This window comes from Panthera pardus, unplaced genomic scaffold, assembly GCF_024362965.1.
Source record: "Panthera pardus isolate Hobbes unplaced genomic scaffold, ASM2436296v1 HiC_scaffold_24, whole genome shotgun sequence".
NCBI classification, from domain to species: Eukaryota; Metazoa; Chordata; class Mammalia; order Carnivora; family Felidae; genus Panthera; species Panthera pardus.
This window is the reverse complement of record NW_026526810.1, coordinates 130,752,546-130,768,038: the sequence shown is the minus strand read 5'-3', so window position 1 is coordinate 130,768,038 and position 15,493 is coordinate 130,752,546. Positions and strand designations below refer to the sequence as shown.

Here is a 15,493-nt window from a genome sequence, read left to right as displayed (position 1 = left end):
CTCCCTTCAGGGCCCTTCTCCCCGCCTCCTTAGCCCTAGTGTGGCGTCACTTCCGCCAGCGACCGGCGGCGCGCAGCGAGCGTGGGTCTCGCGAACGCGCCGGGAGCGTCCCAGAGCCGGGAGCGCCCCAGAGCCGGGAGCGCGCCCCGCGGATGACAACAAATTCGACGCGCGGCGGCAGCGGCAGTGGAGGAGGGTGCCTAAGTACCTGCCTCGGGCCCTGCCGCCTCCCCGCGTGTTCTCTTGCATCCCCTCTCTGTGCCGAGTAGGATCCTCCCGGAGGTGTCCCGGGCCCGGGGCGACGGGGGCTCCCCCGCGCCTGGTCCCTGCCGGGCCTAGCGCGAGCGACGCGGCGCCGGCGATGGGGTCGCCCTGAGGGACGCCCGGCGCCGAGCGGGCATGGAGGGGCCGTCCCGGGCTTAGGCCCCGCCGCGGACCGGGGACGCCGGCCGGGACCCGAGGCGCCGCCGCCGCGGCCTGGAGCCGCAGCCTGGGCCCCAGGGCCGGAGCCGCCGCCTGCAGTCCCCGCGGGCCCCGCGGCCAGCCCTCGTCATGCCTTGGCCGTTTTCGGAGTCCATCAAGAAGAGGGCCTGTCGGTACCTCCTGCAGAGGTACCTGGGCCACTTCCTTCAGGAGAAGCTGAGCCTGGAGCAGCTCAGCCTGGACCTGTACCAGGGCACCGGGTCCCTCGCCCAAGTCCCTTTGGACAAATGGGTAAGAGCCGCCGGCGGCCGGCCAGGAGGGTCTCGCTGCCCTCCTTGGGGCGGTTTGAACGCGTGTCACCCAGGATTGGTGACGGGCAGCCCCTCCCTGGGAATGGTTGGGATCCGAGTGGAGTGTGCCAGGGGCTCACAGAAACGTGTTCAAGTGTTTAGCCCGTTTCTAGCAAGTTTGCGTCCCCAAATCACGTGTTTCTGAAACTTAACAGACGTGGTGGAGTCTCCACTGAGGGAAGCAGTTGCGTCAGTGGTTTTGGGGTCTTTGACGCTGGCCGCAACGGGTCCCTGGAAGGAGGCGACCCGCGCTGTCCCTGGGGTAGCAGGGGTCGCGGGGTTCTGTGGCAAACAAATCCTATTTCATGGGATGACACTCTGGAAAGCTGAAGGATGAGGGAGGACCTTTGGGGATGTCACAATTCGTATTCCTTTATTTGTTCTGGGTGGGCTGCTTGAACCCCGCGGTACGGCGTTTGCTACCTGGAAGGCAAGTTAGGCGAAGGCCTCTTGCCGGTTTGCCTGGGTTTTTTTGCCTGATGGTGCGTCTACAGGGCCACCCTGCGAGTGGTTGTGTGGCCCGGGTGGTGCCGTTGAATTACGCCTATTTGCTTCACGTGACAGATCGCAAACAGGTGTTGCGAGAGAGCGCTGAAGCTGCGAGTTTCAGACCCTTTAAAAAACCTGTTGTCGGCTTGTCATCCAGAGGCTGTGAGTTGACTCCGTGTGTCTTACAGGTGCTTCACGTATGGTTAAACTCCCCACGTGGAGATGTGCCTGCATTTGTACGTTCAGGGCATGGTAGTCTGCTTACACTGTATTCAGTCCGGAGTCGAGCACGAATGGGACGGCTTTTCTCCTTCCCCCAGCCCTTTACTTGTTGCGCTACAGTTTGCTGCTAGCATTTGAATCCTACGCAGGTGACATTTAGGAGAAAGGAACATAGGTGACTTTCCGGTGGTAGTTGTGCAAAACAAAAGGACCCCCCCCCCCCCCCCATAGAAGCTGTGTAAAAAAAACAACAACAACAAATGGTTTTTTTTCTTTATATAAAAGTATTTTAATAGAGTAATGACGACTTCTTTAGCCACAGAAACCTGAAAAATTCAAATTACGGGTAACACCTTATTATGACCCTTCAATTAATTTGTACTAGTATGGGTAAACATATAATTTTTTTCGGTAAGTAGATGACTTAACTAGGGAGAGTTCAAACGGTAGTGGAAAGAGCCCTGGTTTCAGTAGACCCAGCCCCACACCTGGCTAGATCAGGCTAGCCCAGGCTGCCAGTTAGCTAAGTGCCCGTGGACGTGGTCATTCACCTGAGTTTAGTAAACATTAACGGAGTATACGATCCATGCTATGCACTGTGTCAGGGTACAATATTGCTGTAATGCTTAGCAGAAGGTAGGGATTGTGATGGATATTTTTAAGTTTGGTGACCCATGAATCTATACTTTTGGTATAGATACGAATAAGCTATCTTAAAGGAGGAGTATTGGACACTTATTTAATTAAAATTCTTTTAAATATTTAGTTTTGAGCAAGAGGGAGAGCGAGAATGCAAGCACAAGTGGGTGAGGGGCAGAGAGAGATGGAGACACAGAATCTGAAGCAGGCTCCAGGCTTTGAGCTGTCAGCACAGAGCCTGATGCAGGGCTCGAACCCATGAACTGCGAGATCATGACCTGAGCCAAAACCGGACACTTAACTGACTGAGCCACCCAGGTGCCCCTAAAAATTTTTTTTTTATTTAAGTAGACTCCACACCCAGCATGGAGCCCAATGCAGAGCTCGAACTCACGTTCCCAAGATCAGTTATTTTCTCATTATTAAAGCGATACCTCGGGGCACCTGGCTAGCTCAGTCAGAGGAGCATGTGACTCTTGATCAAGTGGTTGTGACTCTGAGCCCCACATTGGGTGTAGAGATTACTTAAAGTCTCTATAAAAAAAAAAAAAGTAATGTCTTTACTTTGCAAATATAAAGCGTGTTTTGTTTTTTGGAATATACCTGCTAGGTAGCATATACTGCTGATAGCCATGGGTCATCTCATAAATGATTAGTCTATTTGGAACCCTTTCTGTAGAAGAAAACTGCTTATCTTTAATTTCAACTCTTCAATATTTGGCCGTAAGAAAACCAGGAAATCAGAAAGTTATTGTTATGTTCTCTTTAAAAGGATTCTGTGTTTAGGTCTGTTTTTATTATGTAGAACGTATGCCCAAATAAGTTTCAGGATGCTGACATGGAATGAATATCCAGGTGAGGGCGCCACTCTTGGCTTTTCCCCATTGTGGGACTACTGTTCTTCCCTTTGTGCCATTCGGATGCCTGGCCTGAGTGAGCGTGCCAGTGCCCATTTGTGTATTAAGTAGTGGTACAACTTTTAAATCTAAAACTGTGAGAAATTGCATATGGAATGCCTAATTTTCTTCTAACATACCTATAGATCAACTCTTATACTCTCTGGTATTCATACATCCCACTTGGGAGATCATGACCTTAGAAGGGCTTGAAGTGGGAGGGAGAAATAGAAGCAGGGGGTTTGGATCTATTCCACAACTGTAATGTGCTCCTAAGTTCATGAGTTCCCCAAGGAGGTGTTTGGAAATGTAAAATGTTGAAAGAAGGAAATTCTACTTGGGGAGGAGGTTGGGATTTGATGACTCATTCTTTTCCAACTCTTTAAGACTGACTTTATTGGGGCACCTGGGTGGCTCAGTTGGTTGAGCGTCCGACTTTGGCTCAGGTCATGATCTCATGGTTCGTGAGTTTGAGCCCTGTGTCAGGCTCTGTGCTGACAGCTTCTAGCCTGGAGCCTGCTTCCGATTCTGTGTCTCCCTCACTCTCTGCCCCTCCCCCATTCTCACCCTGTCTCTCAAAAATAAACATTAAAAATAAAAAAACCCTGACTTTCTTCTTTTTTTTTTTTTAATGTTTGTTTATTTTGAGAGAGTACTTGGGTGGGAGAGGGGCAGAGAGAATCCCAAGCAGGTTCTGGCTTGGGGCTTGATCCCACGAACCATGAGATTATGACCTGAACCGAAATCAAGAGTCAGACACCCAACCGACTGATCCACCCAGGTGCCCTATTTATTTATTTATTTATTTATTTATTTATTTATACAAATAAATATATATATATATATAATTTAAAAAAATATATATTTTTTTAACATTTATTTTTGAGACAGAGAGAGACAGAGCATGAACGGGGGAGGGTCAGAGAGAGAGGGAGACACAGAATCCGAAACAGGCTCCAGGCTCTGTGCTGACTCAGAGCCCGATTCGGGGCTTGAACTCACGGACTGCGAGATCATGACCTGAGCCGAAGTCGGCCGCCCAACCGACTGAGCCACCCAGGCGCCCCTATAATTTTTTTTTAATAGAGAGAGAGAGGGAGAGAGAACATGAGCAGGGGAGGGGCAGAGAGAGAGAGGGAGACACAGAATCTCAAGCAGGCTCTGAGCTGTCAGCACAGAGCCCGATGCTGGGCTCAAACTCACAGACTGTGAGATCGTGACCTGAGCCAAAGTCGGACGACGGTTAACCAACTGAGCCACCCAGGCGCCCCATATTTTTTTAAATTAAAGTGTTTTCATCAGTTGGTTCGTTACACTTCTGGAGTTCTTAGCATGTGCCACTATGAGGAGCTGGGGGTGGAGCAGTGAACTAGATAAAGACCCTTTCCTCACGGAAGTTCAGTATGTCCTGGAGGGTAGACATTAAGACTCTGAAGCCTTTGAATTTCAACCTAATAATCTTTCTTTTGCTTTCCTACTTATACTGGTATAAAGAATAAAATTAATCTTCAGTTCAAGCAATATTGGTTAGTAATTCTTTGCCAGATGGTCCAGTAGACCAGTGTTACCTTCCCTTTGTCTATATGCATGAAACTCATTGATAACTAAAAGCTAAATGGCCTTTAAGATAAGAGAAACTCTAAGGTAATCTATAAGACACTTGCTTAGCACTTCAGGTCTCTGCTTTTAGGTTAAGAATTATTCCGTCTCAAGGATATACTTCTATGGGCTAATGAGGAAAATACTGCCTGAGTAGATAGCCTACCTGGCCAAATTGATTCCGTTATCTAAGAATTTTGTCCTAGTTGTATACTGTAGTAGACCTTGGAGTTGCATAGAATGAGTGAATTTCTAAGTACCTTATGATATTAGATATGGAGGATTTTGCCCAAGTGCATCTAAGACTGTAGAAGTGTGATCTATTTAAAACCTCTTATTTTTAGGGATATTATTTTGTATCTTAGTGGCACTGTTTAAATTCTTGAACTGTTTACTCTCTCTAGAACTATTTCCTTAACCAGATTTCTTTTAATACCATTCTTCAGTGCTGTAATAAAACTTCCTGTTCTATTTAAAACAAAATCGAGACAAAGCTTGGTGTTTATTGGGAAGAGAATTCTATCAAAATCCATTTCCTAGATAGTTGTCTAATGTTGACAGATGCCCATGTTACAGAGGCTGTCATTGCCTGTATACAGTTTAAAACACTTTGGTATATTTTAAGTTGTTTACTTTTATTATATAGCTTACATGCTAATTGTGAAAAATTCAAATGGGAAAGAAAGATGAAATATACATATGTATGTAAAATATATTAAGTATGAATAGCCCTTAATCTCATCTCTCCCAGAGATAACAATATGGTACGCAAATTTCAAACTTTTAATTATGGAAATAACCCATGAAATAAGCCATTCTGAACTTTTTTTGGTCTTATATGATGGGCCTCTTTAGAGTCACACATTCTAAATTTTTCTCTTAGAATTGTTATGAATATATGAAAGACATGAGTAGAGGCATGAATCTTGAATGACCATCGCTTCCTGCACTAGTTTATTGGTTTAATAGGAAATAGTAGAGAAGGTTGTGTTCCTCCTTCCCACCCTGTCCCTGTAGGGGTGAGGAGCAAATGGGAGAGGAAAGAAAATTGAAACTGGGGGGAGAATAAGTTTTAACACTGATTTTAAGGGAACTTTGGAGCATCCAGACAGAGATGCTCAGGAGGCGGTGGGAGCTGTGTATTGTTAACCTTAAAAATAAAACTGCCAGTTACTTTACCAACAAAAATTGTTTCTGTTTTTGTTTTTTTTTATAGCAGAGAATTGCAATCTGGGACAAGTAAGCTACATTAAAACCCTAGGCAAGTCTGGAGAACAAAGGAGGAGTAAGCTGTTTTACAGAGGAGAGAGGGAAGTTGGGAGGGCCTTTATAAACCAAAAGTCCATTGGAGTAAACTGGGAGTTCAAAGTGGAGTGGCCCTTCTTTGGCTGAGCTGTGAAGTCTCTTCCTGGCTGGGCTGTTGTGGGGGCGGGGAAAGGAGGAACATTTCCTACCTCCTGTTGGGACAGGACTTAGTAGCTCAGGCCGAATGGACCTGGAAGGTAGGTCTCTTCTTGTTGGGTCTGCAGCTGACCACCAGCAGTAGGGACTTGAGAACTCTCCCTGCTGGCCTCCCGGCTCCATTTTAAATGAGGTTTCCTTTTATTTCTTTTCACAGTATGGATAGTATGGAGCTGAGGAAGAGCCGGGGCCAAAGATTTGGACGTTTTCAGAGTATCAGTAGTGACTAAGACAGAAAGCACACAAGGTGCGTGGTTAGTCTGTCGACTAGACTGAGAAACCAAAAAGGCTGAAGATGCAACTTAGGCGAATACCGACATTGAGTGGTGAAGGGTTGGAGAGAAGAGTGAGAGGAAGCATGAAGAGTGGTAAAGAAGCGAAGTAAAGTTAGAATCCCAAAAAGGGAAGTGGCCGTAGGAGTTAGAGCTGAGAACTCAAGGGGAGGGGAGGACTGCGTATTGTTCATTGTTGTTGGCAGTTCTTTTTGGCAGAGTTAAGAGCGGTGTCACAGGAGCTGAGGGTTAGAAGGCAGGTAGTAGTTGGTGGTGAGGAAATGGCTGCCTTGGCTACCCAGAGAGGATGACTAGAGGGCATAGGGAGTCAAGGTGGGGGATTTTATTCTGCTTCTGAAGATAATAGCGACCGTTTATTAAGCACCTTCCATCTCTGTATACTGTAGTGGGTGATTTTATGTAGGTTTTCTTGCTCTAAGTTGGGTGCAACCATTTCCATTTTACCATGAGGTTAAGTAACTTACTCAGGTTTAGGATTAGCAGTGCGGCGAGATTTTAAACCTAAGTCTTTCCAACTCCTATGTGCTTTTTGTACATCACACTGGTTCAAAAGATTCAGGAAAGCAGAGCTTCTAAAAACACTAGCAGCACTGGGTTCACCTGGGATCTTTGGTAACATGCAGACTTGTGGCCCCTTGCCTTTAGATTCTTGTTCTAAAAACCCAAGAATCTGCATTTTTAGGAAGCATCCTGCGGGAGTCTGACACATATTGTCCTTGACTGAAATTTGAAAAACTGGTACAAAGGGATTGAGAAGTTTTCTATCATAGAAAGTTTGTTCTATAAGCCAGCTCCTAAGCCCATGTGCTGTTTTTTTGAGACTTACTGGTGTTACTACATTGTTTTGATTTGCCTCTTACATATTTTCACAGTGGAAAATTTTGTATTTCTTTTTTATAGTTTCTGGAATGATTCATTGAAGAGCTTTTGAAAGTTAACTTTTCGGATCTCAGTTGCCATATCTGTAAAACGGGCACAAAAATACCTGGTTCAGAGGGCTATTGTGATGATTTAATGCAATAACGTGGGTATGAGATAGTATAGTGCAGTGTCCTGTATGTAATAAGTGCTAATCAAGTGTTAATTGGTCCAAGTTGGGTCTTGCTAATTTTTATGCTCTATTTTATCTCTTTGAATTCTGATGCCTTGGTTTAAACTAATAAGGATATATTTCCTAGTTAGTCTTATGGTATTAAAGAAAAACATAACTTGATGTTTTTCTGTCTGCATACTGTCAGACACCTTGGAATCCCTAAGAGTGCTCATCATTGTGCTAGGTAGGCACTGTGGAAGATAAAGAGCAATAGTCAACATTTATAAGGTGTGTACTTGGTATCAGGAACTGTGTTGGTAGCTTTCCATGTTATTACCTCATTTATGCTCACAATAAGTCTATGAAATAGGTACTATCCCATTTTATGGATGAGGAAATTGAGATTCAAGAACTTGTCCAAGACCACCCAACTAGTAAGTGATTGAGCTAGGACCAGAACACATGCTCTTTTAAAGGAGTGTCCTTCAAACATTTGCCCAATTTTCTCTTAAAATTTTTGAAAAATTACCATATTCCTTGTGCATTTTAAAACTGACCTAACAGTTTGAGTCCCCTGGGTGGCTTATCGGTTAATTGTCTGACATCGGCTCAGGTCACGATCCCATGGCTCGAGAGTTCAAGCCCCGCGTCGGGCTCTGTGCTGACAGCTTTGAGCCTGGAGCCTGCTTTCGATTCTGTGTCTCCCTCTCTCTCCTCTCCTCCCCTGCTTGCACTCTGTCCCTCTCTAAAATAAATAAACGTTAAAAAAAATTAAAATTGACTTAACGGTTATGCGTCTGACTTTTGATTTTTGGCTTAGGTCATGATCTCATGGTCCTGAGGTCGAACCCCATGTTGGGCTCTGTTTTGACAGCACGGATTCTCTCTCTCCACTCCTTGTGTGTGTGTGTGTGTGTGTGTGTGTGTGTGCGTGTGCGCGTGCGCACGTGCGCGCGCACTCTCAAAATAAATATTAAAGTAAAATTGACTTAAAAGGTTTTCATTATAAATTTTGATTAAAAAAAAAAGCAATTCACCCAAGGACATTTGAAAATCTAATTGGCTTTTTTAATCAATACGTGAATCAGTCAGCACCACACCTAGCTTGTGTGGGGAGCTCCAAAGTTGTGCAAAAGGTAAGGTTTTTATAGGAAGGAGGGAGGAGGTTGGGGCAAGAAGTTATTAGCAAAAGAAAAGATTGTTTCAGGCCAGAACTTCTTTCCTTAGGGGAGAAGAAGGGAGAGTCTTAGGTGGATTACCTCATCTTCCTCTAGGGGAGAGGATTACCTCCTTGGTGCCAACCAGAAAATCCAGATTGATTGGCTTAAAATTTCACTCTTGGAGAGGTTGAAACTGCAATTAAGTCTTGATTTGCTGTCCTGGTGGGCGAGTGACGCCACCTTGGCCTTTCGTCTTCTTAACAGCTTAAATAGTTGTAGAGAGTAATCCTGTGTTGTAAATATTGATATAAAAAATATATTTTTTCACCCAGTAGGATCTAAATATCTACCATTATGCATTTGAAAATGCTTGAACAAGCTCTTCATTAATAGTTGGAAATTTAACATTGTATTTTTTTCCCATTGAACTCTTATGTTCATCTTCTGCAAAATTTTATCATAACATGTATTTTATGCTTAAGTCTTTTATTGATCATGCTGTAATTTCTCTACAATAAAAACATGTAACTAAACTGAAAGAGATCATATTTTAAAACTTGCTATCAAGCTTTCTTTTGCATTAAGTAAATACTTCCTTATTCCTGTTTTTTAAATATTTATTTTTGAGAGGGAGAGAGAGACAGACCGTGCGAGGAGGAGGGCCAGAGAGAGAGAGGGAGACGCAGAATCTGAAGCAGGCTCCTGGCTCTGAGCTGGAGCTCTGAGCTGTCAGCACAGAGCCCAGTGTGGGGCTTGAACTCACGAATCAGAACGATATGACCTGAGCTGAAGTCAGATGCCTAACCGACTGGGCCATCTAGGTGCCCCTCCTTATTCCTTTTAAATTTAATTTAATTCCTTTTAATTCCCATTTTAATTCCTTTAATTTCTTCACTTTCTGTTTTTTGAGTTTTATAGTGGTCTTCTTAGTAGTTCTCTAGGCCTTACCATATTAATCTTATCAGTATTTCCTTCAGGTAATCGTTAGGCTTTAAGTGTTAAGATTTTTCCTCTGGATTGTGGTGTTATAAGTGTGCAGTTGATCAAAACGATATGAATATGTTTGAAAAATTAAACTTAAAAATTTCTCTTGGAAATACCTTTCTTAATGATGTGGCTAGGTGGTTTTCCCCCTCTTCCCTGATTAGCTTATGTATCTATAGATGAATATACTTAACTAGAATTTGATGGGGCTCATTATAAATTTCCTTCCAAGTTTTTGAAATAGTTATAAGCTTGACAAATGCTGATGTCATAAAGAAATAGATGAGACTTGAAGGGATTTTGCAGTAGCAACATCGCTTAGTTCTTTGAGTGCCATACCAAAAATACGTATAAGATAGGGAAACAATAGCAAACTTAATGCTGGTCCTGCCTGGAGATTTTTATACCCTGGGCAGTGCACGAAGGAGGAATCGGGAAGGGAAAAGGTAGGCCTTTCTGGCTAAGTCGGGGCAGGGAGATTGTACAAGGGAGTACAGGAGAGGGTATCCAACATGGTGCCACCGTTAAGTACTCTTCTCAGGAAGATCGATCAGCTTGAGCACAGAATATGTTTGGGATGTGAGCACCTGGATGTGTTTCCCTTAAAACAATCCATGCCCACGTACTCTTAGAAAGCCTGTAAGGTCACACAAACACCAGCATGAAGAAAGCCTGTTGAAGTGGTAACCTCCAGTGACAAAACCCGAGCCAGTCCAAATCTCAACATTCAGTGTTAGGCTGGTAGCAAAGAATTATGACACTGCGGTTACCATGGCACGCAGGAAGTGCCACACGTATAAACTGGCATTTAGTGAACGTGCGTTATCTTCATTTAATGTCAAAAGTACATTATCGAGAAATACGTTTAATTATTCTGTTACCTATATTTACATCCATCCTGTCTTCCTTCTGTTGTAATCTGGTTTGCCTTACCACGCTATTGAAATTGCTCTCACTGGGATCACCGGTGGCCTAAATATCACAGAATCCGGTGGACGTTTAAAAACGTTTGGCCTCTTGTTACTTTTTGTTGCCCAGGACCCCTCTTTTTATAGTGGTCTTTCCGTGATTTTCTGGGAACGTAAGACTTGATTTTCCTTCTACTTCTGTTTGCTTTTTTCTAGTTTGCAGGTGCGTCTTTCATAAACCAATTCTTAGTTCTTAAATGTTGGGGTGCTTATCAGGATTCTGTCGTAGGCCTCTTGTCATCTAACTCTACCTAAGTTTCCAAAGGCTGTCTCTCATCACCCTAGGGCTTCAGCCCAGATGGCTCCCCTGATAATCGAGACCAGAATAGCCAGCGGCCTCTGACGTCTCCACCTAGATGTCTGCTCTTGGGAACTGAACTTCTCCGCTTCCTCTAACCTGCTTCTCCAGGTTTTTTCAATGTAAATAGCACTGTCTAACCAGTTGCCCGGGTCAACACCCCGGGAGTCATCCTTCGGTCCTTTTTTTTTTTTATTTCTCATGATGCCAATTCTACTTCCTAATAAACTACAAAAATCTGTCCACTTCTAACCACCCTCAGTGTCACTGTCCTCGCCAAACCAATTTCCCTGGCTTCTCTTACTCATAACAACCTTTCTGCCTGAATTTTGCTTTCCTCCAATACATGCTCGGTGTGGTGGCAGAAGTGGTTCGCTGAAAGTTCCAATCTCATCGTGGTCCCCTGCTTAAAATCTTTCAATGGCTTCACTCTGCTCTTGAGATAAATGTCAGACTCCTGAACATGAATTACAAGGCTGTTTGGACTCCCTCTCCCTTATCTATGTAGCTTTATCTTTGGCTCCTCACCCTAGCACACTGCACTAGAGTCTAGAGTAACCTTTCCTTTTCAAAAAGTCTTGCGTCTCTGACCTCTGCTTTCTCTGAATCCTGTCACACGCCGTAGTCTGTGTGGACCACTTTGGTTAACTCCTCAGCCTTCTCTGGTCTCACTTTGCAATAGTACTGCCTCTGGTGCCAGGACGGGTTCTATTATATGCTCAAATACTACAGTGTATTTCGTCTTTCATGTAGCTCATCACATCTTAATTATGCGTGTCTTCCATGGTAAGCTATTTAGTAAATTTCGTGAGGATGGGGAGTCTTTATCTTGGACTCTGCTTTCTTTTTCTTTTCATTTTTTTAAAAATAGTTTTTAAATTTTATTTTTGAGCGAGCGAGCACGAGCAGGGGAGGGGTAGAGAGAGAGAGGGAGACGCAGAATCTGAAGCAGACTCCAGGCTCTGATCTGTCAGCACATAGCCTGATGTGGGGATCGAACTCATGAGCCGTGAGATCATAACCTCAGCCGCAGTTGGACGCTGAATCGACTGAACTACCCGGGTGCCCCCTCGACTCTGCTTTCTTAATCCCTAGTGTCTGACACCTATATGAGCATATTCAGCATCTTTGAGTAAGTTACCAATTTTGAATTCTTGTCCCTGTGATTTCAAAATGTACATGTTTTTTCTCTTTAGTGTCTCAATGAGATCCTGGAGTCGGCAGATGCGCCTTTAGAAGTCACTGAAGGATTCATACAGTCAATTTCTCTGTCAGTTCCATGGGGCTCCTTGCTACAGGATAATTGTGCACTGGAAGTGAAAGGGCTAGAAATGGTCTTCCGGCCTAGACCTCGCCTAGGTACGTGTGCTGTGTTTGTTTGATTTGTTTCTATTTGTATTCCTCAGAGATTGGGAAAGTAACCTAATTGTATTAAATTCAGTATTTAATTTATCACTTAGCATTGTATTTGTGAGCTTTTCAGTAGATAAAAATATTAGGACTTGGGTGTGTGTGATTTTACCTTTAGGATTACTTCTCGCCCTGTTTACCTGCAGGAACTTTGGTATAATGATGATTTGGTTTAATTATTTGTTACTGATTATCTAAAGTGACTCGTGTTTTAAAGATTCGGAGTATTGTGCCAGAAAGAAAGGAATTGCTCAAAGATCGATGGAGAAATGTTAAAAGGACACAGGATTGGGCTTTAGGGGCTCTCATTGGCCAAATCTGGGAATACTTGAGTAAACAAAGAATAATGGCAATAATGGATTATAGCACACTAAATTAAAACAAAATTTCTCTTTAAGTTTATATTGTTATAAATAAGTAATCAGTATGTAAGAGAGGCAGGAAGAAGGGAAAGCTCTTTATTGCAGTAGGATACCTAGGTCATAGAGTAGAAAAAGATGAGAGACCATAACCATGTTTTTGGCCACCATGGCAAAAAAACCCCAAAAACCAAAAAACAAAAAGCACTTGATACAGGTGATAATCATCAATGAATTCTAACATCGTTTGGTGAAGGTTGTTGAGGAGCTTTATATTTAGATGGTATCAGCATACCTCCCATCGATTACATATTATTTACAAAGAGAAAAATGTTTCTTTCACAATGAAAGAAATTGACAGTCATCACAACAACCTAGTGATCAAACTTAATCTCATTGATAGTGGATCAAACCGACATCGTGTGTGTCCTGATGTGATGGCTGAGGAGGACACATCATATATGTACCGTTCCTGTTAAAAGTGCTTAATCTGAATCAGATTATAAGGAAGAAGGCAGACAAATCCAAAATAAGGAAATTCTACAGACTCACTGGTTGGTAGTCTTTCGAAGTGTCCGTATCACGAAAGACAAGAAAGGTGGAGGAATTGTTCCAGATGAAAAAGACTAAGACACTGCAATAGTTAATCGTGTGTTTTTGCTTTTGCTACGAAGGATGTTACTGAGACAGCTAGGGAAATTTGGGTGTGGCCTGTAAGGAAGATAATGTTTTGCCAGGGTTATGTTTCTTGGGAGTGTTACCCTTCCTGAGCTTTTGCTGGGGAATGTTCATTGTATTCTTAGGAGTTGTATGCTCAAGTATTTAGGAGTGAGTGTTAGGATGCCTGAGGTTTACCTTCAGATGGTTCAGCAAAAGGATGAGGGTTTGTGTGTATTTGTGTGCGTGTGACACAGTCATGATGAGTCTAAGTGAAGGCTGTGTGGGTGTTCATGGTACCATTCTTTCACCTCTTTCTTAGGATTGAAAATTTTCAAAAGAAAACTTGGGGAGGGAAAAGCTTTAAAGGGGTAGTAAGTCATTATTTACAAGTACGTGTGTGTGGTATAGCTTTAATTACATGCGTGATGTTGTCCGACGTATCCAACGTGTATAGTGCTTCTTAGATGCCACATACTGTTCTAAATGCTGTACAAATATTATTTTATAATAGCTCTTTGAAATAGATATTTTTTATTATCTCCATTTTACAGAACAGGGAATCGAAGCAGAGGTAGATTCCAGACTTGTCCAAGGTCACGGCTAGTTAAGTGGGAAGATGGGATCTGAACCCAGGCAACCTAGTTGTGGAGTCCCCGTTCCGAACCGCCGTGTGATGTTGTATCTTAAGATTTTCTACTTCGGGGTGTGTGTGTAGCGTATGTGTATTTTCTAAACCAATAGAGTCGTGACGTGAATCATCTTAAATTCTGAATTTGAATTCTTTCAGTGGCAAGTGATGTTTACCAAGATATACCTGGCGAATTATAAGCCCAAGTGCTGTCTGGAACACCAAAGTTTAAAGTGTACTTCCTGCAATCAGTGGCACCTGTAGTTTGAAAAGTGGTAGTCTGTGCATGGAAGTCCTCCTTGATAATGGCATTTAATTAACAATAATATTTTTTTAACCATGATGACTAGATATAATAATACTTTCTCTGTGGAAGGTCAGATATTCTCCCTTACTTTAAAAATATTCCATGAGGGGCGCCTGGGTGGCTCAGTCGGTTAAGCGTCTGACTTCAGCTCAGGTCATGATCTCGCGGTCCGTGAGTTCAAGCCCCGCATCGGGCTCTGTGCTGACAGCTCAGAGCCTGGAGCCTGTTTCAGATTCTGTGTCTCCCTCTCTCTGACCCTCCCCTGTTCATGCTCTGTCTCTCCCTGTCTCAAAAATAAATAAAACGTTAAAAAAAAAAAAAAAATTAAAAAAAAAAATATTCCATGAGAAGGGCTTTTAACTTCCATTTTTGGAAGGCAAGAATTCTAGTGATCTCTGTCACTTTGTTTTGGATAACGTAAGAGAGAGTGGTGCAGCTCTCTGATGAGGGGAGATCTAGAAAGGATTTTTCCCAGTTCATATATCCCTCCAAGGATGCTTTTCTGTCTTGTCTACATTTCTGCTCCCCTTCCAAAGCCCCGGCCCAGTACCAGCCCTGCCAGAGTTCCTGTTACCTTATGTCAGTGAGAAGAATTAACCTCTCGATTCAGCCGTGTTCTCTGTTGACCCTGCATAGTTGCTTACTAATTCATCTTAACTGCAACATATTTCTTCTGTTGTAGGCTCTGGGAGGGCAGAATTAATATTTTTTGGATCCCTTACAGCAGGGTCGGCTAACTCTGGCCTCTAGGCCAAATTTGTTCTGTCTTATTTTTGTAAATCGGTGTAGGAACACTACCATACTCATTCATTTATTCTCTCTGCTGCTTTTGCACCAGAGTGAGAGAGTTGAGTCATCACGGTAGAGACCAAAGGACCCACAAAACCTGAAATCTGTGCCGTCTGACCCTTGCCAAAGAAGTTTGCTGACCTCTATTCTGTAGACTTTTAAACAGTACCATGCATGCATTAAATATTTGTTGAACGAATTCGCGAATTAACATTTGGCAGATGTGTATCATTTAATGAGAACACAGGTCTCTGGACATGTGTTCTGTGATCTTTTATTTTTTCTTCTCAGTTATTATAAGGTGGTGGTTGAATCTCTTGCAAGAGTGATTTCTAGAGTATTCTTTTTTTTTTTTAATTTTTTTTTTTTAATGTTTTTTTTAAATTTATTTTTGAGAGAGAGAGAGAGACAGAGCATGAGCAGGGGAGGGTCAGAGAGAGAGGGAGATACAGAATCCGAAGCAGGCTCCAGGCTCTGAGCCGTCAGCACAGAGCCCGACGCGGGGCTCGAACTCACAGACCGCGA

At 43.2% G+C, this 15,493-nt stretch overlaps 1 protein-coding gene across 4 annotated transcripts in view; it reads left to right on the top strand.

The window, feature by feature from the left end:
- The first annotated feature begins 98 nt into the window (after window positions 1–98).
- ATG2B (autophagy related 2B) overlaps window positions 99–15,493 on the top strand; it is a 72,801-nt gene continuing 57,406 nt past the window's right edge. For 2 of the 4 annotated variants that reach the window (XM_053889770.1, XM_053889771.1), the window contains exons 1-2: window positions 100–714; window positions 12,012–12,174. In XM_053889770.1, the coding sequence (XP_053745745.1) occupies window positions 553–714; window positions 12,012–12,174 (325 nt within the window). In that variant the 5' untranslated portion in view covers window positions 100–552. Of the gene's footprint in view, window positions 715–12,011; window positions 12,175–15,493 lie in introns of all 4 variants that reach the window. The other 2 variants (XM_019462207.2, XM_053889769.1) reach the window with 2 other exon arrangements.